This window comes from Dinoponera quadriceps, unplaced genomic scaffold (assembly GCF_001313825.1).
Source record: "Dinoponera quadriceps isolate SergipeBrazil2010 unplaced genomic scaffold, ASM131382v1 scaffold1831, whole genome shotgun sequence".
Taxonomy (NCBI): Eukaryota; Metazoa; Arthropoda; class Insecta; order Hymenoptera; family Formicidae; genus Dinoponera; species Dinoponera quadriceps.
The window spans coordinates 416868-443859 of record NW_014556430.1 but is presented as its reverse complement, the minus strand read 5'-3'; the positions used below and the strand labels follow the sequence as shown (position 1 = coordinate 443859).

General features: G+C 41.1%; 2 protein-coding genes across 7 annotated transcripts in view; one reads left to right on the top strand and one right to left on the bottom strand.

Moving 5' to 3' along the window:
• The window catches only part of LOC106747364 (S phase cyclin A-associated protein in the endoplasmic reticulum), a 47270-nt gene extending 21938 nt beyond the window's left edge, over positions 1-25332 (bottom strand). The window contains exons 1-12 of one of the 6 annotated variants that reach the window (XM_014624808.1): positions 25251-25332; positions 24682-24913; positions 24100-24323; positions 22556-23838; positions 21744-22489; positions 21205-21685; positions 20481-20663; positions 20166-20417; positions 19647-20093; positions 19461-19570; positions 19246-19369; positions 11350-11513 (exon numbers count right to left, since the gene is read on the bottom strand). In XM_014624808.1, coding sequence (XP_014480294.1) covers positions 11350-11513; positions 19246-19369; positions 19461-19570; positions 19647-20093; positions 20166-20417; positions 20481-20663; positions 21205-21685; positions 21744-22489; positions 22556-23838; positions 24100-24310 — 4001 coding nt within the window. In that variant the 5' untranslated portion in view covers positions 24311-24323; positions 24682-24913; positions 25251-25332. The other 5 variants (XM_014624810.1, XM_014624814.1, XM_014624813.1 and 2 more) reach the window with 5 other exon arrangements.
• Positions 25333-25401: 69 nt separating this feature from the next.
• On the top strand, positions 25402-26922 carry LOC106747365 (translocon-associated protein subunit beta). The gene is made up of 4 exons (XM_014624815.1): positions 25402-25511; positions 26018-26160; positions 26250-26566; positions 26690-26922. Exons 2-4 carry the CDS (start codon positions 26019-26021, stop codon positions 26804-26806), a joined length of 576 nt encoding a protein of 191 aa, XP_014480301.1. The 5' UTR covers positions 25402-25511; position 26018; the 3' UTR covers positions 26807-26922.
• Positions 26923-26992: the final 70 nt, after the last annotated feature.

Below are 26992 nucleotides of genomic sequence, written 5' to 3'. Positions count from 1 at the left end.
ATTATTGCTGGAGATCCCTCTCATTGAGGCTGCAGGCGCGTCGCGCAATTTTAATAATTTCAAACTTAACCAAATTCGAACTTTATTCGTCTCGGCTACCCGAGTCGGAATTTTGACCCTGTTAAATCTTTGATTCTGCAACACAGTAGAAGTTAAGATAGCGAAATAAGTTAAAAAAAAACTTCAATTCGAATAATATAACTTTTATTTTGACTCTAGTGATATTTTTAAATTTCCGTTTACGTTTTAGCGTTAAATAGATTACTGAAAGTAGCATTAAAAATCAATCTGTAGAATGAAAGGTTCAAGAGAGATGTTAAAAAATGTTAGCTTTGTCAAAGTAGATTTTTATTAATCTACAGGCCGCCCCAGTAGGCACAAAATATCCTTAAGAGCGTGAAAGTAGTTAAAATTTCCCTCAGACTCGGGTGAATTTTCCATTCGAACGTCCAACTTTTTTTCCTTAACCTCGTCTAGAATTCACCCTACGGAAGTAATTTGTCTTGATTATAAGATAACAAGCTCACATTAATAACGAGCTTGCATTAATTATTGAGAGAAGAAAATATTGTTACTTTCGTTAAAATTATAGTCATTTTCCACGTCAACAATCTTTTTCATTCTAACAAGAAAGTAATGGTAGTTATCTGCATATAAGATTATTATCGTTAACATTACAGCGCTTGCTGCAAAAATGATCGTTTCCGACTATAATTATTTCACTGCGCTATAGTCACAAATGCCAGGCACTTTTTTGTCCGTTGCACTCGTCGTTTAATTCTCGTCACGTCAGCATCGCGTGATCGGCATCGACCGCGGAATTTAACGCGCTGAAGGCCGCATTAAGAGATGCTCTTTGCCCGGAGAGCCTAAGGCGAAGGCTACGGAAATGAATCACTGACCGACACCGGGCTGTGCCAGCTGATGCTTCGAGTACATCTGCCGGCTAATTTGACGCTGAATCGCCAAAGTAGCGTTTACTTCGAAGTTACGACGCAACGCCATGTGAAACAGTTCGAATCTCGTACATCGTGAAACGATCAGCCGCAGAACACAACGCGATGCAAATCCTAATTCCGGCGCACGTAGCAATTATGGGAGCGAAACTCGAAGATGTGGAGCGTGTCGAAATGACGAAACAAACCGTTCGTACGAGGAGAATGACGGGAGCTCACTTTTCAAATGCGATGAATAGCAAAACGAGATGCAGTATAAAATTAATGAGTGCAGTCAAGTGCAATCCTCTAATTCGATTCCGCATGTAAGAGTGAATGAAAAAGCCGTTAATCACTTTTTACTAAAGAAGGGCTAAAGAAGGGCTAAAGAAGGATTCGTGTTATCTCGCAGAGAAGAGATACATCGTTGTCCTTGTATACGTTTCGGGCGCAGCGTATACGAGGAAACGCACTTCAATTTTTAATATCGTTAAAATTACATATCCATGTATTTTAAAATAAAACGGCGCATACATTATGCGGCCGAGCCGATAATTAGTAATAATTGGAAAATGAGAAGAACTCGTTGCTTGCTCGCGCGTAACGTTCACAAGATAAAATACAGTGTCATCGTAATTAATTCGACCGGCGCGCATTGTCGATAATAATTTAACTCATTATTTATGCGCGTGAACGATACCACCTGCCATTCGCGGATTTAATGTAATATTTAGTTGGCTATTTACATGTCTGAATTTCAATATGAAAAGAAGTTAATTAAATAGGAGCCACGCGCGATCCGCGCTCATTATATGGACACGCGTACTTTCACGGAAAAAGAGAAAAGGACGATCATCACCTTCAGTAGAACAAGCGTAAAAATGTTCATTAAGAGATCTGTTTTGTTTTCGTGTCGTATATTGAAGACACTGGTGAAACTCGTGAAAAACCAGTTGAGAAATTAGATTCCGATTTGAAAACCTCTCTCGGGGATCCGCGTTTGTGAGGATTCTCGCTCCTCATTCTCAAATTTCCGATGCGATTTCGATGTGTACGCATAATTTTTCAATACTCCCCCGCGTACTAACCGATTCGCGCGCGGTGTATCGACCGATCTCGCGAGCAACACGTAGAAAAAAGGAACGCAATGAAAATACGAAGAATAGCAAACGGCTAGACGTGTGTGCGCGTAGGTCACCGATAGCTCGGTAGAGAAAAAGACAGACAAACAGAAAGAGAGGGAAGGGACAATGAGAGAGAGAGAGAGAGAGAGAGAGAGACGGACGAGTCGAGGCCGTTCGAAAGAGGGTTGAGAGGGGTGTGTACGGCCGAGGGTGAATTTGGACGAGGAGAAACAGAGAGGGAGCGAAGAGGGGGGACGAGACGGGGGGAGGGAAGGGGAGGAGAGTCCATTAGCAGATTACGTACCCAGCCCGCCTCGCTCATTCACCCCCGCGATGTTTTTTCTTCTTCTCCCCTTTCTTCCACGACCGCCGATGATCTCGCCGACTATACCTCGAGAGCCCTACCTCGCGCTTTTAGACGCGCCCACCCTGTCGCGACGAACGTGACAGGTGTGCGACTCTGCCCGCTGGACTTTGTCCAAAGAGGAATCCATTTTTTGTGCCGACTTGCTTCGCGGGCTCGTCGATTACGGCGAACGCAATTTTCTTTCCCGCCATTCCGCTCGATCGGGAAAATCCAGCACGAGTCACGGTCAGGCAGACCGCGAAGAAGAGCACCTACGGCCGCGTAATTCTGTCGTAGAATTTTTTTTTCGGAAGTTAAAAGTAATAGAAATAAGGCCACTTCGAGGTAGAATCGAGTCGAAATTTTGACTTTATGTTAAACCTTTAATTCTACAATATATTAGTAGGAGCTTGATAGCAAAATAGGTTCGTTTTCGATGTTCGCTGTTTCAGCGCAGTTGTTGAACGTGACATTAAAAATCAATCTGTAGAATTAAAGGTTCAGGAGAGAAGTTAAAAAGTTCAGTACCGTCAAAATAGGTCTCTTATTAGTCTAAATGGGTGCAAACTATCTTTAAGATAATAGCATCAAAATTTCGACATTTTCGATAATACACTTTTTACATTCTGTCCTCATTTATTTTTTTACGTTCGTGCAAATTTGCGACGGAGCTGCACGGTGGATTCGTCGGTTGGTATTTCGACGACTATTCGCCGGCGTGAGCTTTTCCGAAATTTCAGCCAATCGGGCGGGAATTCACGCGCACGTTCATCAATAAAAATACCAGATAAAAAATTCCGATAGCAACTTATCCCAGGGACATCGCGCGATTTCGCCCGGCCAGCTGAGTCTGTGCAAGTTTACGCATACTTTGACATAGTCGGGCTCGCTTTTTTTGCGAGTTCGCTCGACCGAGTAACATCCTACATGTTTAAGCGACTATCGAGACCCGTTTATCGATACCTGGAGTTAGACGGGCAAGTTTAATCACGAATTATACACGAACACACATATTCCTGAACTGAAAACCTCATGGCTTCGCTGTACAAATACAGGCTTCATGATGAAACTTTCGATCTTGGCATTCGTCCACGCGACGAAAAGGGGGAGACTCGCGATAAGAACATCTTGCGACAATTTTAGCCCCAATTTAACTATTATTAATAGATTTAAGTACGGGCTTATCGGCTCGAGCAACATCACAAAAGGGAAACGTGCCCGAAATTCATGTCCGATTTAGCACACTGTGTCGACTGTCCATTTTTTCCTCCAACGTTTCGTCGATTGGAACATCTTCGCGCGAGTCGTCGGCAAGAGTTTTTTTTTTTCCCGGGATCGAATCTATTTGCATGGGATCGATAAGGCGAAGAGCGAGAGCGGAGAGACAGCGTAGGGCGAGAAAGAAGTTGGAAAATGCCCACGGGGAAATGTCGGCGGTGATGGTGGTGCGCCGGCTAGGAGATACGTTCGCGCGTGCACGCGGGCCTTTGGCGCGGCAAGTACGGAGAAAAGGGGAAGGATGCTCTTTAGGACGGCGAAACTGAATTATCAGATCAAACAGCAGCGCCGTTATATTAATAAAATAGATTTTGCCCGCCGCTCTTCAAAGAGGAAGAGCCGGCCGTGTGCCGTCGTTTCGCGTCTAACCTCGTTTCGCGCAACTCCCGATTTAATCACGTTGCACGACTAAAACGTAGCCTTTTCATTTTCGTAATAAACCCTACCGGCACGAGGGGGCGGAGGAGAAGCCGCTGGGAACCTTATTACGTTAAGTAAATGCGCGAGCCGCTATTCGCCTAGCAGCGCATTAATTAATGCGTCAGTTTGATGTTCCCGTTGCCCGACGATTACGTCATGGATTATTTTTGTGACAGTACGGCACGTGACTGAAGGCTCGTTTCTCCGCACGAGAGAACCTCGTGCGAGCCGACACGGGCCTTTCCGCGACTCGGCCTGTCTCGCCGAAAAATCCATCTCTCGACAGGCTTCTTTCAGGTGCGATGAGCGATCGCGGAATGTTCCCGGGTCAAATATATTTATTTGAGAAATTGATAAGTGCAAATTTGGACTCGAGCTCTCGAAATATCACCGACACTTCGCCATTAACGCGTTAACTGCAGCGTTCATTTCCTCTGATTATACGGAAACATAACCGATGATGTTTTACCTCGCTTCGTTGGCTCTCTATATGTGTCGTTCTTTTTAGACGCCAATTTAAAGACAACTAATTTTTCGGTGCAATTAATTATTAAGGGGCCATTCAACATTTACGTTACACCATGAGGGGAGGAAGGTTTATTAGCTTGCGTGATGATCACAGTCTGTGGTAGCAGAAAGGGGGAACGTTACATTAGATGGATTGTAAATATGGATGCGCGTAGTTTATTGTTTGCATTCGGTTCACATGTGGTTATATCTGGTGAAAATTTTTAACTTTCGGTACAGCTTTGTGCTAATAATCGAAATGTTAATTTTTTAATATTTATTCTCTTAACAGCACAACTTTTATTGATCAAAATTATAAAATAAAGTAATTAATTTGATGTTATATGCCTGAAAATACTCTGTGCTGAAATTATGGCAAGGAAGAGGGGGATAAAAATATCCAAATTACGTAACATAATTGTTGAATGGTCCCCTATTTAGATTTCTTTCTGAACATTTCAGTTCACGAAACGTTGTAAACAAATCTATGAAAGACGCGACGTTGACTCGGAAATCGAATTATTTCTTCACATCGCAAAAGTCCGAAATATCGAATTAATTATTTCTTACACGAAACTTAACGAAACCTAGTGAGTGATTCCTGAAAAATACCGGCGATCTCTTGCCTAAGACATTACCTTAGGCAGAAATTCATGCTTGAATTAAAAACGGGAATCCCAGTGGCCACGCGTTTGTTTTCCCCCGCTGCATCGCATCGACGATCGAATAGGCTTAAAAGCGCCAGCCTGATAAAGCGTGAACTCTGTACGCAATTATAAGAGACGCAGTCCCTTAATTCTTTATAACAATAGACGGAGCACGGGGGAGAAGGTGGAAGCGGAAAGCCGCGGGCGCGCCAACTTGACGCGCGGAGGGAGGAAAATTTAGACTCGCGACCGACAAGCTGATCGAAAGCCCATTTAATCCCGAGCCGGGAAGAACAACAAAAAGCGAGATCGCGCCGGGTTCCTTGTACATCCGTTTCAATTAACCAGAGCAAACTGTGATTTATCTCGAACGCGGAAGAAGATACTTTAGACAGGCATAACGCTTTAAATTGACGCACTTCTTGCTCACTTTCTCGCATTGTCTCACTTTCGCCGACGGCTATCGTGTGAAAAAATATCGCGGAAAAGAAGAAGGAGCGAAAAAAAAAATCATCGAACAATCTATAATCGAGAAAGAGAGGAAGAGAGATGCACTACATCGATAACACGATATCCTACGTATGTAACTGTCGAAATGCATCGTCCCATTTTTCCAGACATCGACATAAATCATATTATAATAACAGAAATTATAATGTTTACTCAACCAATTCTCTCTCTCTCTCTCTCTCTCTCTCTCTTCGGTGCCGACGTCTTATTAAAATCGCACGGTCGAGAACGTGCGGAAGGATTTGTGACCGAGCGTTCGGATGTAGTTTGCTCGCGAGCATAAGCAAATTACCAATTATTCGCTTGATCCCATCCATGATTAAAGACAGTATAGACCTTATACGGTCGAATCTCCTCCCACCGACTCATCGGGATTAGCGGTAAGAGTGTTTGCGGACTGATTTTTCTATAGCGCTCTTCCAGCAATTACGTCGACGTCGTTGCCACTCGACTGCTGATCATCGACGTTTTCGAGAGTTTTCGAGTACGGAAAAAGGCCGAGTCACATTGATAGCCTTCAAACACACCTTTTTCTCCATGGAGAGGAAAAATTAGTATCAATTTAAGATTTATATTTTCATGCATAAGCTCTCACTAAAAATGTCATATTCTTGTTATTTGAGAATCATTTTCATGAATCGGAAGAAAAAGGATTGAATGAAAAGATCTTCAAATTAAGAATTTCATCAGTTGGGAGATATCGTTCTTTCCATCCAATACTTTCCTCTCGATTCGTGAAAATGATTCTTGAATAACAAGAAAAATATGATATTTTTATAGTGGAATCATATTTCTCTATGTGTAAGTGTGTTTTATCTTGATATAAGATTATATATTCTTGCTTATGTATGAGATTATGACTCTTGAGTTGATATTAATTCTTTTCCTGCGTTTTTTTTTACTTCTCTCTCCTCTGATAATGTATTTTTCGCATATAACCACACTTGGCGATATGTAACTATTTTTGAACACGTATTGAATATAATAGAGCGTTTTTTATAAGTGATATAACAAGAGGGATTAATAATTAATAATGATAATAACATTGCTGTTCGGGGGAAAAAAAGATAAAACAAATTATCTCGCGAAATCGTAAGAGGGAAGTTTTACAGATAAAGTATGTTAACATCAGAAAGATCGATGAGAAGGAACTTCTTCCGAATTAATCTTTGTCTTTCTGTCGGACATTTTAAAAGTGGAAGGTATCGTTTCTTGTAAAAATGCGGACAATTTAAAAAGCGCACACCGCCCGGCACGCATTGTTTGCATTTGCATGCCCGTACGAGCGTATGCAGAAGGAACATCGGAAAGACGCGATTCTCTCGCTGCGCGGCGCGGAATTTACGACGAAAAGGTCATTTACCATCGATACTGTTGGCAAAAGGGAGGAGAGGGGCAAAAAACGAGTGAAAAAAGTGGAAACCGGGAAAATGATTCCTGAGAGAGCCGCCACTAGCGACGCCTCTTTAAACATAGATCGCGCAGATACGCGGACTAACGAATAAAAGTTGATAGGCAAACATATACACTTTTTATCACCTTATCTTTATACGACACATCTGTTACTTTATATGAAGCCGTTCATACACCGTCGAAGAGCTTAAGAGACACGCGATTGGTATCAACGATAAAACCTTTTAACGACTGTTTTATTTTCCGCGTTTACAGATCTCACGAGAATTTTTATACTTCTTCCTCGGAAAAGCGCGTTCATTCTCACGCGTTTTCAAATTACGACAATCTTTAAACAGCACGAATTATAATTTAGCATTTGAACTTTCTATTACGATCTGCGTAATATCAATAATCGCGTTAAAGGCAAATATATTAGGCGAAATTTTATTCGTTTCGAGTAGCTATATGTAAGCATATAGCAATAAAACGTAGGGACGTGCGTTAAATCGTTCCGCTTGTTGTAAAATTGCACCTCGTATCGCGCACCGACAATAAAAATGGTAGACATTGAGGTCGGTAAGAAAGAAAAATCTCTCTCTCTCTCTCTCTCTCTCTCTCTCTCTCTCTCTCTCTCTCTCTCTCTCTCTCTCTCTCTCTCTCTCTCTCTCTCTTGGCGCACAAAAAGGACGCGCATTATTTTTCAGGGAAGGAACGATGGCGAGTGCACTTAACGACCGTCAAATAAGTATTACGACGTACAAAATGATCGATCGCCGTTACACATCTGCGCACTTTAAAGATACGAGCGAAAAGCAACCTCGCCGCTGAGTAAAAATCGTGACTAGGCCTTTCTCGCATCGGCAGGAAATTAATCATAATAATCCCACTACCGGTGCGCGGTCGACAATAATTCCGATCGCACCTTCGTCATTCATTATACAAGGCCAGACGGTGCGATCAGTGAACGCGAAATTCGCAGATTCACCCAACTGTAAAGTATGCTGCGAGAACGTAAAAATTTCGAATCGCTTTTCTCCCTTATTATTTCCTCTTTTCACGGTATTGTCACACGTGCGAACACGTTGCGATTGTAATGTAATGCCGTGTAATTTCACGATGCTTCCAGGTTGTAAAACATTTTTTATTTTTTTTTTATCACTTGAAAATCGAAATAATGGGAATTTGAAGTCCGCCGTAGATGAGTTGCAATATTAAACGCAACACGTTTCCATCGAACGTCGCGTCTCATTAAAATCCATTTGAACGTGAAACTCAATTTTAATTAAAACCTATACATCTCAAATTCGGAAATGTGTTAGTTTAAATGATAACGCGGAGTAATTACGTTTCCTATGGTATCCACTGGCGGGATGAAAACTCCCAGCTTACTCTAGACGGAGTTTTCCGCCGCGGAAGACACAAGATTGAAGAGGGAAGGGACAAGTGTAAGAGGGAAGAAGGAAATAAGTTCGATGCGCGCAAAGGGGTTAACTCTGGCGTTTTGGGGGGTCCTCGTGGAGGAAGTTGACCCAGGTGCGAGCCATCAGCCTGACGAAGATCGGGTCTCGCGCGATGCAACGAAAACAGTTCGCGTCTTGTCACTTGTGACTCGCGTATTAAGTTCGGTATTGGCCGCGACAACGCAGTTATATTTTCAGACAGGGTGGTCTGTGCGCCTCAAAGCGCATTGAGTATTCTTTCGCGCCATTCAAAGGCGCCGTCGTAGACGGTGTTTGCGCAACAAATGACTAAACCAGATCAAAAGATGCGGATTTCGGGCGAGAGTGCGTGTAAAATCGCGAATGAAAACTTCGTTGGTTGCTAATAGCCGCGGTGAGACAGATTTATTACCGGTCGATAGGAGGGAAACGTCGCGAAAGATAGGAGAAAAAGACGGTTTCGAAATGTGACTTCGTGAACGCTTGGAAAATTTGCATTTTTCCGTTAACTTCAGTTAATAATGTGTCAACATTCAATGTTAACTTCTACAGGAAGCCACGTTGGGAGTCTCGTTACCGTATCCATGTTTTATTCAAGACTCATATTCTCATACATGAATAAGAATATAATCTTATATAAAGATAAAACTTGCTTACATGAGGAATATTTAACACGTTGAATGCCACGGGGGTCACCGGTGACCGGCGCTATGATGTTACCGCGTTTTATTAAATTACGTGTGACGTATAATTAATTGCATCTACAAAATAGGTTGTACAGCCAGTAATGAGCTAATGAAACAAGCTAACAGATGCGTATCCTGAATTATATTTATTTACTGCAGCTTTAGTGATTTAATTGAATCAATTAGGCGTTTGTACGATCGATGGAAATCAGCGTGGCATTCAACGTGTTAAACCAATTTCCACCAAAAATATTCTTCTTCTTAGTCGAGAATAATTTTTATGAATTAAGAGGAAACAATATTGGATAAAAAGAACGATAGCTTCAAACGAAGAATTATCCCAGTTTGAAGATATCGTTCTTTATTGTTCTTTTCCAATATTTTTTTCTCTCATTTCACGAAAATTACTCTTAAATAAGAAAAACATAATATTTTTAGTGGAACAATATAGAATTTCTGTATGTAAACAAGTTTTATCTTCATGTAAAATTATATATTCTTGCTTATATATGATATATGATAATGATAGTATGAGTTTTGAATTGATACTAATGTTTATTTTTTTTCCAAGCAGGCAATATTATCATCTTGAATAACTTCGAGATATAAAAATATTTTATTAACGGTCAGATGCGTAAAGATGGAAAAAGTTTACATTTACAGATAGTTATTTTCAAAATAGTAATCAACGCAATTTCTATTAGATACATTTGTCTCTTGCTCTCATATTTCGGAGATATTCAAGGAGTTAACAGTCATTGCCTCACTCTGTATTTAACAAGTACATTTTTGGGTTAAAACGCAATTTTTTAACGCATCATAATACAGTGTAATGAATCAACGGCAAATCTTTAACTTCGAAAAAGAATACACTTCTCACGTGCGTCGAATAGCACGAAATTTATCGTTTGCTTCGACCTCTCCGTTAATCTCGATTCGTCCTCCACTGATTTTACCGTCGTTACAATAATACGCCTTTTTTTCTTTTAACCGAAAAGATTTCACCTCGGCGACTAGTTCTTTCATGGGGCAATTGTAAAAAAAGTAGCCGGGAGAAAAGACACGTGAACACACGTTACAGAAGTTACGATTTCATTGTAGATGATTGCCCGCAATTACGTAGAACGTTCGTATCATCCAGAAAGAAGTGGAATGCCTGCTAATTATGCTCCGATTACCCTAATCAGTGAAATAATATTCCGCCAGCGGGGATTAATTTTAATGCCGCATTTGTAACTAATAATCGAACACACATGTTGCTTATTCAAACGACGCTAATATTGACGTTACTCTTTTTACGTCGCGGAGAAAATTTAGTCAAAAATCCATCGCATCGTGGCAACACCTGAAACGCGTCCTCATTTCTACAGATTTTACGTGGCAAAACGAATTTTCCGAACACTTAACGACGTTAACAGCACATCACATCGAATTAGTTACGTATCAATTAAATATTTAGCGATTGTTGTTCACGTTACGCGCGCGCGCGCGCGCGCGCGCGCGTGTGTGTGTGTGTGTGTGTGTGTGTGTGTGTGTGTGTGTGTGTGTGTGTTCATTACATCATAGTTAGTATTCAAAATTAAAAATATAACGATTTTAATTAAAAATTATTTTATGACAGCTCGCGTTAAAGTATAATCTATTTAAATTGATACTATTATATTTCAACAAAACAAAAAAAAATATATATATATAATAATAAATAATTTTTAAAATCGCTACATTTTTTCTGCTAAAGCATCGCATATTCAACGCCGCAAGCTCACTTCTATACGAAGCGAATTGTCATAATTCTGCTAATACACCGATATCTTCGTGACTTTTCGCTCCGAATTAACGAGTATCCCCGGATCTCTTGATTCTCGCGCTAATTTCGGCAATTTACCGGAAAAAGTAAATACCAAAGCGCAATTATTCGTTCGTTTTAATGAGATATACGTTGACAAAAATATGATTATCGCTCGAAAGAGTCGGGTTCTCTCAGCCGACGTCAATATCGAGGTTTCATGATCGTGTAACACGAAATTGCGCTCACAAATCTAGCGTTTTGTGCAAGACTCACCCAGCAATATCTTGAACGCGCATCTGCAGGGGGGTTTTCTCAAAAGGCTCTTCGGGAATCATGCTGCACAGCAATTGCGTCGCGCTGGCGGCCACCATTCCGTTTCCGGTCGAATTGGTAGACACATCCTGAGTCTGAGCGTGGTCATCGAGAGCAGTTAAAGTCTGCGAAAGGTAAAACGTAATCGTTCAGTGCGATCGACATTCTCCACGCAAAAATGTCCGTTCGAAGTCGCTCAGCCGCATGTAAAACTTTATTTGCGCTCCGCATCGATCTCTTATTTTTAGGCGCGAGAGCAATTTGCGCGTTCGATAATGTGGGAAACGTGACGGGCGAATTTGCGCGGCTCCAACCCATGAAGCCAATCCGTCATTGGCAGCGGATCTCAAAGGCGTGTATTATTATTATCATTACCACGTGTGTGTAACAGCATTCTGACATTTCCGCCGGAGGAATTCGCGGCTGAATGGACGCGAGGGTGAAAGGCTCTCGAAATTTCTCCAAGTGAAATCTCACTGAAAACGCGGGAAGAACGCGAAAATATCGTCATCGGGATCGCGAGAGTGAATGTTTCGCTCCAGCTTAGAGTGGGCGGATTTTTAATCCGTACGAGCGAATGTTTTAATCGATTAGAGCGAGTCTGTTCCCACGACGGTGGAGCACATCTGACTCGCGCTTCAGTTTCGTGTGAAAATCAACGATTCGGAGTGGAAATCCGAGTCAAAATTTTGTCAACTCTATGTTAAATCTTTAATTTTACAATATAATAGGAACTAAGAAAATAGGATCAACGACCGGAAAGAATGAAGAGCGTCAAAGTAGCATCCAAATTTCGATTCGAGAAACTGAGCCTGCAGCAGCGAATTCAAGTCGAAAATGTTGTCTTAGTTTAAATCTAATTTAGTTCAATATTAAGTATTTCAAAGTTTTCTATTATGCACTTTTGGCGCTACAAATGGCGAAATCATTGGCATTTTCTCCACTTGAAGATTTAAGGTAGAATTTAAAATTTCGACTCAGGAAAGATCGCTCGAATTCGAGCGACTCGGCTGTCACGCATACCTGAGTGGAATTTTTACTCCAAACAATCTGGAGAACATCTCCGTCTATATCTATCTCGGGTCTGTCTTTTTTACCGGGAGACAACGGTCGTGATTACCTGTACCTGAGCTGGCTACTTAAAGCCTCTAAGGCCGGTTGATCAGCCGCTTAGACACAAGCGAATTCCTAATACGTTGAGTCATTGTTACCGCGTCGCTCGGTGGACCGAGCGTATCCTGGACGACACGCATACGTACGCGCATTTATAACGCTAAATTAGTGGTAACGAGTCTAAGGGTTCCGATAAGAATTCCGGAGACAGGAATATGGGTCCTAAACGGTTTAGCCTCGCTTTCGATAAGCGCTTCGGGGAATCCTATCGAAAAGCCGTACTACACGTTTGTCCACTTTTATTTCACTTCTGGCCGCTGACTCTGATCCTTGCTCGCGCGAATATATCGCACGGCATCCCGCGACTGCATCGAAAATTACAGCCGGCTTTTGTAACGGACTTAACAATTGTGCGATGCAGTCTCGATTTTGCTCTTAACTCCGCTTGTTTCAATGCAAAGTTACGGAGCTTCGGGGTGAGAAATTGGCGCGCATTTTGTCCCGCAAATCTGCCGAACGAACGAGCGATCATTGCTTTTAACTAGTCGTCTTTGACAAAAAATTTTTTGTTTTCTCAATTAAATCATCTTTGCGCGTATGACACAGTAAAGTACATCTATATTATACAGGATATCCATATCCCAGTATAAGGAGAACACCTGAATATCTCCTTTGTTTTTACTGATATGAGGAATGTTTAAAGCACAATTCGAATGGTTTCAAAGGAGGAATACCGAAAGGAAAATTTTGTTTACGATTATTTAAACATTTTTCATTAAAAACAAAGGAGATATTTAGGTGTTCTTCTTAGATTGGAACATCCTGTATATTCTATTATAGTATCTGTTATTACATACTCTAATTTGTTACAAACTATTATATATTGATCAATATGTCAGAATTTCTTTCTTTTTTGTTTAAATGGCTCTTTTTTTATCGAACAATATATATAATGGTTTCTGCGATTTGTTGTAAATTTTTACGAGTTCGCGACACCCCGTCGGGCAGCCGATGTTAGCGCGGGTAATCCTTTAAGAACTATTGTTGCACCAGGCGAGCCTCGGATGGAAAAGATAATGTTACCAACCGGCCGCGCTCTCATAAGAGGTAGCGAAATAATCTCCGACGAAACATTAAAAAGTGGTTTGACCACTGCCTTGACAAATTCAATCCCATCCGTATCCAGAGAGAGAGAGAGAGAGAGAGAGAGAGATAGAGAGAGGGGGGGGAGAAAAGAGAGAGAGACAGAAAAAAATAAAACGATACGATCGCGACGCCTCTCTGATACAGGCGAACGAAAACAAGACGCCAACGAGACGTGAAATTTCGAGGAACGCATATATCGAGTATGTGCGACCATAAACGGGAGGATGCTTTTATGTTAATCCAGTTCTTTCCGAACCGCGCGGCCGCGGACTGAAGCGAGCGGATCGAAAGAAAGGGGGGCTCTTGGAAAATTCTATGAGATAATACGCGGCAACGAGGGATGCTGCGCGATTTCACGACTGACTTGCGTATTTTATCCGCGTCGATTTGTCCTACGATCAATTTAGATATTTATTCGCATCGCGGCGAGCGCCGGGTATATTCGTGAGTTCGAAATCGAACGCGTTCGGCTGTTGTTATTATTATTATTATGGTTGTTGGCCGATATTATGTTGTTATTTTCCGAGGATTATTGGACGCGATGTATGCAGAAAGGCGGAGAATTTAGCTGGACGTATTATCGGAAAATCAAAAAATTAAAAAGTCGATGAATTTTCGAGGAGCGCATCTCGACGACAAATTCACGGTTGCAGGATCTACGCTTTGTCGCATTTCTCTCTCTCTCTCTCTCTTCCACGCGTAATTGATTTTGCGTACGCGATATTATTTATTTTATTATTTTATTATTGGGGAAAATGGAGTATAATGGCACATATTAAATCGTCATATCCGCTTTATACGTCGATCTGCTTTATTCGGACTTTAATTCGCTCGACTCGAACTCTTTCGACTTTTTTCTCCCTCTTCCACGGTCGATGAATTCGGTTTGTAGTCATCGAAATCGTTCGGCGTCCATCAACCGGAATGCAGTCATACGTGTACACATACGTCTATGAATTTTCGGACGAGAGGGAGAAACAGTTATAGGAACCGAGTAATTTCTAGCAATTTACGTGGAATTGTAAATTCGCTCGGTCGACGGGCAAAATTGGGAAACATTCGCGGGAAATCGGCGAACTCCGGTAAGTGATTCGTTTCTTTGCGCAATGGTCCACGGCTATGTTTTTTCGATACCGAGGCGGAGAATTAAGATCGTGTTTGCAGTTTTATATTCATTAAAAGTTGCTCACGCGATTGACGTAATATAATTTGGTGAACTTAACGAGAAATTTATCGATTCATTGCATGATGTATGAAATTTGTTCTATGACGTTAATGGAATACTAATACACGTATATTCTACATAATAAAAAATAAAATGTTAATTTTTAACATTTTTTTACATGGCCCAAAGAGACGCTTTAAATTTTAAGCCGGAATAATTTATTTATCGTGTATTACTCGTTCGCGAATTAAAAATGTTGTAACATGTTGACACTAACACATTTTCTTTCAACAGATGATATTAATTATTTTTATTTAAATTATTTGTAATAGTCACATTGGTCTTAATAAGTTTTATTACTTCTTATGTCAAAGTTTGATTATTTTAAAACTCATTTTGACTTGAGCAGTAAATAATTTTGTATTAAATTGACGAATTTATACAATTAGAATAAAATATTTACCACCCGTGTCGATAATTTAAAAAAATCCAATGATAAAAATGAAAAAAGTACGCAGTAAAATGAAAAAAATCTGAGTACATGAGAGATGTATACATTTTCTTACGAAATTTCTGCTTCACAATCGCGAATTTACAACTGCTCTCGTCTCGAGTTCGATACAGCGGTCCCATTGATTGCACATCGACCATACAAAACACGTGTACACCAGAGAACACGGCAATACCAACAGTTATAAAGATAAAACTTGGACCCTCCGTCTCTAATCCTGTTTATCGCTGAATTTTTAATTCGCGAGAGTTTTTATCTCCGCGACTTAACGACATGATCTTTTTCTGGTCCATTTGGTAACGAGGTGACTCCCTTGTTTCCATTTTCTCGAGAATCCCGTTTCGCGTATAGACGAGTCCGATAATGCCGAACGATCTAGCGATAAACGAAGCTGCGCGTTTACACGAACAGCGATAAAGGCAAAATGTATAAGAAAAACAGGTGAATTCCCGTGTCATTTGGACGGAAATTTGTAGCTGTTACAAGGTGGGTGTGACAAACGCGACTCGACAATTATTGTGTTACACATGTTATTACCGCGTCGTCAACAAAGATCTGTCGGGGAAACAGACCTCAACGAAAAAGCTTTGCTCTTTCATCCTTCAGAAGACAAAGCATAACTTGAGCGTATGTTTGTTTCTATCGAACTTCGTCAAATTCCAAAGTGGAATTTACTCCACCGTTATTTTTAACTCTCTAATGGCAAGGTGGATTTTCAACGTATCCAGAAAGGTGGGGTCGGGTGCGACCCCATGTTGAACCTCTGTTTTGTTCATTTTTCACGTAACCCAAGTACAAAAAAGAAAAGGAAATAAAAAATAACATGAAACCGGGTTTCATTTTCTGATTAACTTGTGGTTTAGAGTCAAACTGATGATAATGCAAAAATTGTATTTTTTCTATTCATGGTTGATCGTTAAACTGATGGTTCTGCAGCGGTAATTTAAAAAATTTAATGATTAACTATGAATGGGAAAACAATTTTCAAATCATTAAGTTAAGCACAAGTTAAGCAGAAAATGAGAAACCAGGCCTAAGAGAAACAGTGCGTGCTATAAAAAAAAATAAACGAAGCCGTGGGGTCAATCTGACCCCACCTTATTAGAGGGTTAACGCTGGGAAAGCTACTCAGGGGGTTCCAGACCCGCGATCAGAGTGTCCTCCTCATCGTCGTCCTCGTCAGTCAGCATCGTCGTCGGGAAAGCCGGCGCGGGAAAATTGCAGCGCGTACTTCGAATTCTAGGACGCGCGAAGAGGTCTTTGAAAAAGTGGCGATAGGAGGAGGAGTGGGAAGAGAAGGACGAGGACGAGACAAAAGATTAGACCAGGTCCTCGAAACGGGACTTGATGGAAGTGGAAACAGAAGTACCCCACGCACATTCTCTCGCGGGCGGACTTTCCTTTCACCCGTACAGCCCGTGTATGCGTGCGTGCGTGTGTACATGCGTGCACGCACCGCATATCTCTGTATGCGGGTGACGTCACTAAAAGCTCTCTCGCCGCTAATGCATTTGCGGAGGGGGATCCTTGGAAGAGGGGACGGGAAGGAGGAGGCGCCAGTGCCGTATCTATGGAGCGTGAAGAATCGATGGCGAAATCACGCCGAGGCCGACCGTCGTCGGTGGCGAAACGATACGGGATGATCGACGCCGAGAGGAGAGGCGGGCATGTGCAAATTTTTGCACACCGATCATTTCGCACAGGTGCGCCCGTACCTGTGCAAACAGCGGTGGAGGAGAAAGAGAGATCGTCCCGCTGAAATTTCCGCGAAAGCACGAAAACGCACGAATGCGAGCGCATTTAATATCTTGATAACTTTGCTAGGGAACTTCCGATTGTTTAACATGCACGTTTTAACCGTTATTTGTTATTAAATCAAATCAGGCCGAACCGTTATCAGATTTTTCTAACCAATTGAACCGCAAATTCAAAGAAAAAAAATCTTTTTAAATGTTCGGTTTAGTAGGTTTTTTTTCTTTTTTTAGATATCTACGTTCCCACAAATGCGGAACTTCGAAGTCAAAATCTTTTTCATCCGTGGAATATTTCGAATATATTTGTTGCCAAGATAAAAGCACAGGCATATTTGTGTTCACGTACTTTGCGTGAAACGCGGGAACTATAACTTCAAGAATGGTACGAATAAAAGTAAAGAAGTGATGCTCTTACAGCAGGAGGTGGAAACAAAAGTAGCTACTTTTCTCGAGATAAGAGCACGTTTGTAGAAAGAGAAGCTAAATTCAGCGAAATGATCGGATATGAAATTTTTATTTATATTTACCGGCGCGTCTTACACGCGAAGGAAGCGACACATGCGGCCCGGAGGCAACGACAATACGAAATCGTGGATCCCCAAGATCCTTAATCCTTATTTTGACAAGTTGGACAGGATAGACAGAATGACAGGGCTACGTCGTCTTTACCGTCATCCCTCTGCCAACGTCGAAACGAGATCGAAAAAAGGAGCAGGACAAGTTGTAATCTACATGCCTATCTATCGCATTAGCTCGCTTTCGAAGGTGATGCTTACGCACGTCCACCGCATATCGCAGTGTATCTTGACCCACGTCCCAAAACTTTATCAGGAAACGAAGATCCTTATTTATTCGACAATACTTGACAATAGAAGCGTTCCATGAGAAGCGAAACATATAACGCCAACGCGCTGTGTAGAGCTTCGTTTATTATGAATTTTCGACTAATTTTCAACCGAAATGTTTTCAGATCAACCAAAGAGTTCACTTTTTTTCAGGGATATTTAATATGTAAAATTATATTATTGGGGGAACTCAAGGTTTGCTTCGTTCGTGGAAGGTTGATTCATCGCGTAAGTTTGCCCGAAAAATTCTCCGATACATGCGTGATGCAAGGTGAACATTTTTATCCTCCCACAGATATAAAAATATTAATAATATTAATATTTAAATAGCACTACAACATTTTCATTCCTTATGGCCCTACATATTGTGTCTTTATCACTTTTTCAAAACAATCATATTTAATTTCAGTTTTTTTTTATCGAGTATAAAATATTGATTGCTTTCGGCAAATAAAAACTCGAAGAAATTTGCTAACATTAAAAAAAAAGTTTCATGTATTCTTCTTCATAGATCGTTTCAGTTGTATGAACAATAAGACAATTAATCTTTGTTCAAGCAATATCCACATAAAGAGTAAATATGCGACTGATCTTCCAGTTCGTCGTAAATTACTGTTTCAAATAGCATGAAATCCCCGATTCATTAGTTTGACGTAATTAAAATGTTTAGAATGAGATCAAAATAATATTTTATCTATTTTACTATCCTTGCAGTTCGATTTATGAAAATGTCTAGACTTTGAATTGCTTGGAATCCGAGACCTATTAATGCTTCGATATTATCTCGGTAAATAAAAAACAAGTGTAATGAAGTTGTAATATAAAGAAGTTATATATATAAATATGAATAAAATTTCAAAAATCAATATGTGGATATTTTACGTGGCTTTAGACTTTCTCGAAGATATATTGCAATTATGACATTTTTTGTGTGTGATACTGGCTTTTACAGAAGTTAGTTAGCCCTCTTCTTCCTAGGTGGCAGCATATGTCAAATAGGCGTTGTTTCAATTTCATATATCAAATGCAGGCGCTTTTAGATACGTTTCGCAATGCTGACAATATTGCAAAAATTTTTGTTTGGTTTTTGTTAAGATTTATTCTCCCAATACATAAATAAAATAAAAAAATGGAATGCATTTCCATCGAGTGAATAAATCGCCCATCATTAATTAATAGATTAAGGAAATAATGATTACTCATATCTTGAACAATTTTCTTTAGATTGTCTCATGTATTAGAAAAATCTATAAGAGTCATCAGTTATAATAACTAAATAACTGACATTGATAAATAGAGGAAACAAGATAAACATAAACTTACCTCTAAACGTTGTAAAAGTAAATCCAAAATAACGAGAATTTTGTTGCTCAACAAAATGTCCTCTGTGCTCTCAGCGTTTCCAGTGACACCGGCTTTGTAAACTCGACACAATAATACGATCGCCCTGGAATGCCAAATAAAGTACGTCGAAAATTCTTTTCGCTAATAGATCGCGATAGAAAGTGTCTTTTACGGAGAAATTCCATTGTACTCACTTATTTGGTAAATTATGTGATGCATTTTGCGCATTTAAACCTAAATTCAGTAAGTTTGTCAGGACATCAAAGCCGCTCAAGCTTCTGAAAGCGTCCTGATCGAACGGACACTGAAAGGGCAGAACACACGTGACAATAGGCGACAATCCGTGGAAGAAAGTGTGCTTTCCTCTCGTTGAGACTTACCGATTTGGCGAAAGCTCGATTGATCTCGCCCAAACAACGCTCCAAGGCGGCGAGCGCTATGGTCGACCACGCGGATTTGGAATGATTATTGTACAACCTGTCCAGCTCCTTCAAATTGCGCCGGAATTTGGCCTTATTCGCTGATTCGGCCGATAAATTCGGATTGACTTCAGCCTTCCGTTTGTCCTCCCACTCTTGACCGCGCGAGTTCATGCGTTGCTTGATTTTTCTACACCGGCGTTTCAACGCTTTCTGCTTCTCTTTCGCGGCTTTGCTGTTGTTCGCATTGCTACTGTTGGCAACGGTAACCGGCACGTCTCGTATCTGCGCGATGTTGAAGCGTTGGAGCTCGTCCCGGGACGGTTCACGATTGTCGTGTGCGTTTCGCACCGCTTCCAGATGCGTCTTTCCTTTCAAGTGGCTCAGAAGATACACCTCGTTAGATATCTGTAAAACGTACGGATGTATAAAATATATTTCGTCCGGGCAGTGGTGTTACGTAACTAGAACAAAGCTCACAATCGTGCCACACAGAGAACACTGTTTTTGAGCAGGGTAAGATTTAAGGGTAGGCGGTACTTCTTCCGATCTTAAAATTGAAGATTCGACCGCACGCTGTCGAATGTGCTCAATATTCTCTACGTGCCTCCGAGCAGATTCTTGCTGCTTCTGCGCGATTTTCTTCTGCAGCTCTTCTTGGTTGGCCAGTTGAGCAGCGTGTAGCGCCGACAAGCGTTCTTCGCGATCACGTGCCTTTTCTCTCGCCAATTCCTGCAAAGACGGGATTTAACGGCTTCCTGCAAATTACACATTTCGCTCGTCGTGATCGCCCACCTGTCGTTCCTTTTCTCTCTCGAGCTGCATCTTGCCAACCCTTTCCTCACGTTCTCGCCGTGCTTGCTTCATTTTCTGTATTCGCAACTGGCGCTCTGCTTCCAAAGCTCGTCGGCGTTCTTCAGCCGCGGCTTCCTTGGCAGCTTTCTCTTCTTGTCGACGTTGACGTTCTTCTTGGATACCCTACACACACGCGATTTATTACATTTAGAAAATATTCAGAAAAGATCACCTCATCGCAAATCTTCTCAATTTCAGATTCTAAGGAAGATAGCTGAAATTTCTATCCAGCAAAAACCAAGTGACATTTTCATGCTCTTTCCTAAGCATTACATGTTAATGTTGTAAACAGTACGAAGTAAATAAAAACTTTTTCTGTTTAGAAGGTAAACGACCATTCTATGTAACGTATGTTAACTTGTTCACATGAGTCTTATCTCTAAAAAAAATATAAACACTTTAAATTTTATTTTATTATATTTCGGAAAATAATGTCGATTTAATTTTTCATGGAAATTACTTTCACAACTGTCTTCTCTACAATATAAATTAATTAATTTCGTAAGAATCGATGAAGTGGGAGCTCTCTTTATGAATATTTCTACTCCAGTGTCAATTACATCACACACAAGGCCTCACATTTAGAAAGTCCTGAATATATCATTAATCAATTCGCAGATAAACACACATATATTACTGATTTTTTGTTCAGAAATTCACATACCTGTAATCTCTCTTCTTGTTCTTGGCACAATGCCATGAAATCGTGTCTCTTATTCTGCGCTTCAAGTTCGTTGATGAAAGCTATTTCCTTCAATTTCGAGTCTTCGTCGTGCGCTTTCCTCACTATCTCCAGCAAGTGTTGCGTTCTGTTTTCCTCCGCTCTCTTCAGTCTCATTTCCATCCGGACTCTCTTGTCCTCTATCAGTTGACTCTTTGCGCTCTTAACGTCCTCTACTTTGTTCAATAATTCCCGCAAGCGTTGCGACTTCTCCATTAGTAGCTTTTGACGTTTGTGCTGGGCGCAAGCTTGCTTCGCCTGGTATCTCCTCAACGTTTCAGGAAGCGATCTTTTTCGCGAGGGGGACGACAGTTTTTGATGCAATTCCAACGCGCGTCCCGGATGCCGAGCTACTAACGCGCGTAATTGCGCGAGGGTGTCGACTCGTTCCGCCCAGGACATACCTTCCAACATATTTTCGTACCTGCAACACCAGTGTTCGGTCTTTTATTAAGATTCCAACAAACGCAACTTCTACATACCTATCTTCTAAGCTAATATCGTCGGTGACGACACTGAGGGGTACCGCAGGTTCGTCTTCCATTTCGAGAACCATTTCGCCATCCGTTTCGTCCGTTTCCGTGTCAACGTCGATCTCGGTGGACTCCAGCTCCAAGATTTGTCGTTTCAGAGACGCCTCCTCGTCCGACAACTGCTGAGATCTTTGAGAATCCGCTTCCTCCGTCTTCCTCTCTTCCTCTAAGATGATCCTTTCTCTTTCCGCCTGAGCGGCCATAAACTGTTGTATGCGTTTCTCGAGCAGCTCCGCGTCGTTCTTAAAGATGGCCGCGATCATCGACGTTGAATTCGTATCGCACAGATTCAGCGCGTTCTTTTTGAACGTATCTTCGAGACTGTTTTTAATGGTGGACGTCATGGATTCTCCCTTAACTTTCTCGACTTCGTTGTTCATGTTCTTCCCGGCTTTCCCCACGATGCACTTTCTCTTTTGCTTGTTATTCCCATCGGGAGTGGAACAATTCTTCTTTATCTTCTCCGACGGGCTCTCTATGGACAAAGCTGGCAGAGACAAGGCGGTGCTCGGTTTATGAAAACGCGTCGACATGTTCAGGTTATGAGTGCTTCCTCTTCTACAGCGGTTCCTAACCGTTTGCCAACCGTCGCTTTCGTCCTTTAACTTCGAAGATGGCGATTGCTTCGTTAAAACCTCCACCGAGCCGTTCATGTCTCTGCCCTGCTCTTTCTTGGAAATATTTTGCTCGGACAGCTGGAAAAAATATCACATTGAATGAAACATCGCCTTTAATCAATACAGGCAAACAAGAAAATATACCTTATTTTCAAGGGTTTGAAATCGTCCCCTCACTATAACGGACGTTCCAGGCCTCGTTTTACTCGGAGTAGGTAAATTTTTGCCGCTTAAGCAGGTCTTACTTCTGGTGAACTTTGGGGTCTCGGACAAAGTCGACGACGAACGTGCCTTAGATCTCGCTTGCGACACGGTGGAGTAGGCAGGCCTATCGAACGTCGTGGAGCCTTTATCTGCGTTATCGGAGGATGAGGTTACCGCAGGATTTCGGCTATCCTTATTATCCGACCTATCACTAATTCCGTGCTTGTTCGTTTGACAGTTAGCCTGAACCGGAATATTTGTAACAACGGTTGCTCTCGTACTTGACTTCTCACCCTTCCTAAGACTATCCTTTCTCACTCTGACGTTAATTTCATTCTTCCCCAATACTATGTTACTTTTGTTACACGATAACTTACTGTCCGCGCTCTTTCCTTCTGTCTTGCTATCTTTAGCGGCGTCTTTCTGCGTAAGCTCACAGTTAGCGCACGAACTCAGCTGGACGTTTCTATCATTTTTATACGCCTGTTCTAGTTTATCCGCTGATAAATTCGAATCAGCTAGCTTCGCGGTATTGCCGTGCACGCAGTCCTTCGTGTGTTTCGGAATGTTTCTCGAATCTACCTTATTCCTCGAGTCGTACGTTACACCTTCATTCAGTGTCCTGCGGTCTTCGAGATTCGCTCTTGATTGCACTGACTGTTTCATGAGAACTTTGTTAAGTGCTTTCGCCGACACAGATCTCTCCTTATTCGTTGTTTGATTTCTTACCTTATCCACACCGTTTTTACGCCTCTCTTTAATATCCGAGGAGCAATTTTTACAAACGTTGTTTTTACTATCTTTTAACAACTTATGAAGCAGTTCCTCCTTTACATTATTAATCTTGTTGTCCGTTGCAGTCGTTTTACACTCGCATATTATTTGTTCGACCGGACTCTTACAAATGGACTCGGTTGGACTTGCTCTTTGCAACGGACTAGTAGATTTCGGAACTATTGTGGAATTCCATATTCGGCAAGGAGAAGTCTTTCTAACTTCCCAAGCTAAAGGAGTCCGTCTCAACGGCGGTGGGGAGTTTTCGTAAGCCCACTTAACTTTGAACCATTCTATTAAATTATGAAAGTCTCGGGTATAATTCTCTAAAACTAAAATAACTTCTTTACACTCAGAAATATTCTCGTCCTCCTCGCACGTTTGGTAAATTCCATCAACCGCTCTTTGTAAATTCCCAAATAAAAATGCCCAGTATCGTGCCTGTAATTCTAATCAAATATCGCACATTTAAAAGTTGAATAATTCATAATGATAAAAAGTATTAATATGTAATTGGAAAACTAGAGATATTTTCAAAAGGAAATCTTATGTATAAATAAAAGAGCCGTACAAATGTTACTCATTTCGCGAGCATAATTCTAACATTTGGACTGTAAGAATAATAGTCTTTTTCATCAGTTTTCACCAAATTTTCTATCGTTGGATATATTTTTGCAAATGAGGATAAAATCCGAACTGTTGTATCTTACCAGATTTCTTATCGCGACCTGTAGAAGCAGATCTCACTCTTGTTGCTGGCTTCATAGATCGCTTTGTCGAACCTGACTGAGCTTGCCTTGGTACACTGGGTGGTTTCTTTGTAATTTTCTCCGTATTATTCGTGCCAACTGGCACATTAAAAGCTATCAAGTTCCTGGCCGCACGACCTTCTTCTTGAATGAGCAGCCTGACGTCTGCCATTTTTCACAAATCTCTGAAATGATGATTGATTGTACAAGGAGGCAAAATCTAAGTTACCAATTACGCCATTACTTCGTTCACAAATATTTTCTCGGGATTTAGAAAACAAGCGTGTCAGCCCATATTTGAAACGTTTACCTGCAACTGATACACGACCTAAAATAACATCATGGTTTGAGGTTATCCATTATAATAAATAGATTCACGTAACAGATAAAACTAAAACAGGTGATGACGCCAAGCGTGATCGACGAGAAGACGCATTTCGTGGCGATTTATGCTTTTTTAACAATGACATCAAGTGCCTCGTCGAACGCCTTCCCACGACTCACTACTGTGTTTATGCGAATATTATATGCTATGTGACCTACCTATTTGACACGCTAATAATCATTGAATCTCGCGGGACAACCGCACATCCCTCGTACGATTACGCCCTTTGAATGACATTCATGATATTTGAGGAGTCATACGGTTACATTTTACCCCGAATCAGACGTCAGACGCGAACACGGGTAAACACAAGCGATAATGATGAATTCACACTGCGTCGACGGCCAATAGACAAAGACAGAAATCTGTCCGACCGGCCATTGGGTTATGCTGTTGAAAACGGTTATTTTAGATTAACCGTTGAGTTGGATCATTTGAGAATAAAAATGCCCGCACATCTGCTATTAGATCACATTGTTTAACGATAAAACGAGCGTCTAACGTGCCACTGAATCGTACTATTTGAAAAATAGATTTCCGTCCGACCTGCCGTTGAGTCGTACTACGAGTTTGAATTGTCCGTAGAAACAGTAGCGACCCGTAGCAGAGATTACGGAACTTCGTCGGAAGAGACTGACTTTTTTCACTTAGTATTTAAAAATACAGTTAATACGATTTGGAAGTGGAATCAAAGTAAATCAGAAGGATCGATATAAATGTGTGTTACTTTTGTTCACGGCAAGTGTCACAATCAGCTGATCCTTGACAGCCGAGTTGCCACCGCCATCTTGCCGCTTACAGCGCGTACCGGAAATACTTATGTGTATCATCCATGTCGGAAACGTGGCAGCAAACAGGGCGCTGTTGGCACTCGATCGCGAGTTAATTTGCGGTCGCCGACTCTCTCCGTATGGAGTAGTCGAGTGATAGTCTTGCTACGTTGAACAGGCGAGGATAATAATTACTGGGACGTTTTCCACGCGACAACGTGAGTTTTTACGGAATTTTCATACGCCTCGAATCTTTGCGTTCGAGATAAATATGCGTTTTCTCACAGAATTGAAAATTGCTCCAACCACTCGGCGGTATAGCGGAGAGCGGTTTTTCTTTTAGTTTTCACTCGCAATGAAGTATTCACAGCGGTAAAACTTTAACGGACCGACTTTTCCGTGTGTAATTCTAACAATGTTTCGGTAAAAAAATTTAATACAAAACAGGTATCTTCGTATGAGGAAAACGAATTTATATGGTAGTAACATAATGTTAGAGATAAACGGGAATTCTTGCTTAAAATGAATTAATGGTAGTCAGAATTGTTATATTTAAGTGAAACGATTATATCATAATTCCAGATATTTGCTCATTGCAAAAATTTAATAGATATTAATGTAAAATTACAAGACGTGTTGATCAACTGATATCAGTGAACTTGTGTGAAATGTATTTCATAGTAAAATATAAGAGAAAACAAAAAAAACCGTTTTAATCTTACAGAATGAAGTGGCACATTTTGCTCGCAGCTGTCGCTGTATTATTTACATCTGTATACGCGGAAGAAGAAGAGGAAGCTGCTAGGCTATTAGTTTCTAAACAAATACTCAACAAATACCTAGTAGAAAATATGGATATAGTTATTANATATATATATATATATCAATTTTTTTTTCTATATGCAATATCTCCAAAATATCCGTCCAGTGTCACTGAAATATATTACATCCTTTACAGTACACTATTTACAATATTGGCAATGTGGCTGCATTCGAAGTTGAGATCACAGACAATTCATTCCATCCAGACCATTTCACTCACGTGAGCGGCGAATTGAACGCCAGGATAGACCGTGTGCCACCTTACACAAACGTGAGTCATACCGTAGTGGTGAGACCACGCAAATTTGGATTCTTCAACTTTACCTCAGCCGAGGTCTTGTACCGTCGCAAAGAGGACGCTCCCAGGCTACAGGTGGCTGTAAGCAGCGAGCCTGGCGAAGGACTTATTGTGGCGTACAGAGACTATGACAAGCAATTCTCATCTCACGTGGTAAGTAGTCGAAAGAAGGACTGAGGTCATTGCGAATGAAAACTTTTCTAGTAGCACATTTGATACGCTATTGTTCGATGCTCAGTACGACTAATGTTTCATCGAATACCGATATAATCGCAGATTGACTGGGCCGCATTCGCTGTGATGACTCTACCTCCACTAGCCATTCCGTTCGCTCTGTGGTACTCGAGCAAAAGCAAATATGAGAAACTGCTGAAGAGCACAAAGAAACACTGATCGCCTATACTCTAAGATACACCTAGGTCACTTTCTGTTTTCTTATATCATCGCAGGGAACGACCGTTCCGCTAACGTACATCTACTTTTGTAATAAACGTTATTTATGAAAATCACGATGCACGAGGCATTACAATTTCGTAAAATATAAGAGACGAGTGTTTTTCTCCGTGTGATAACTACACG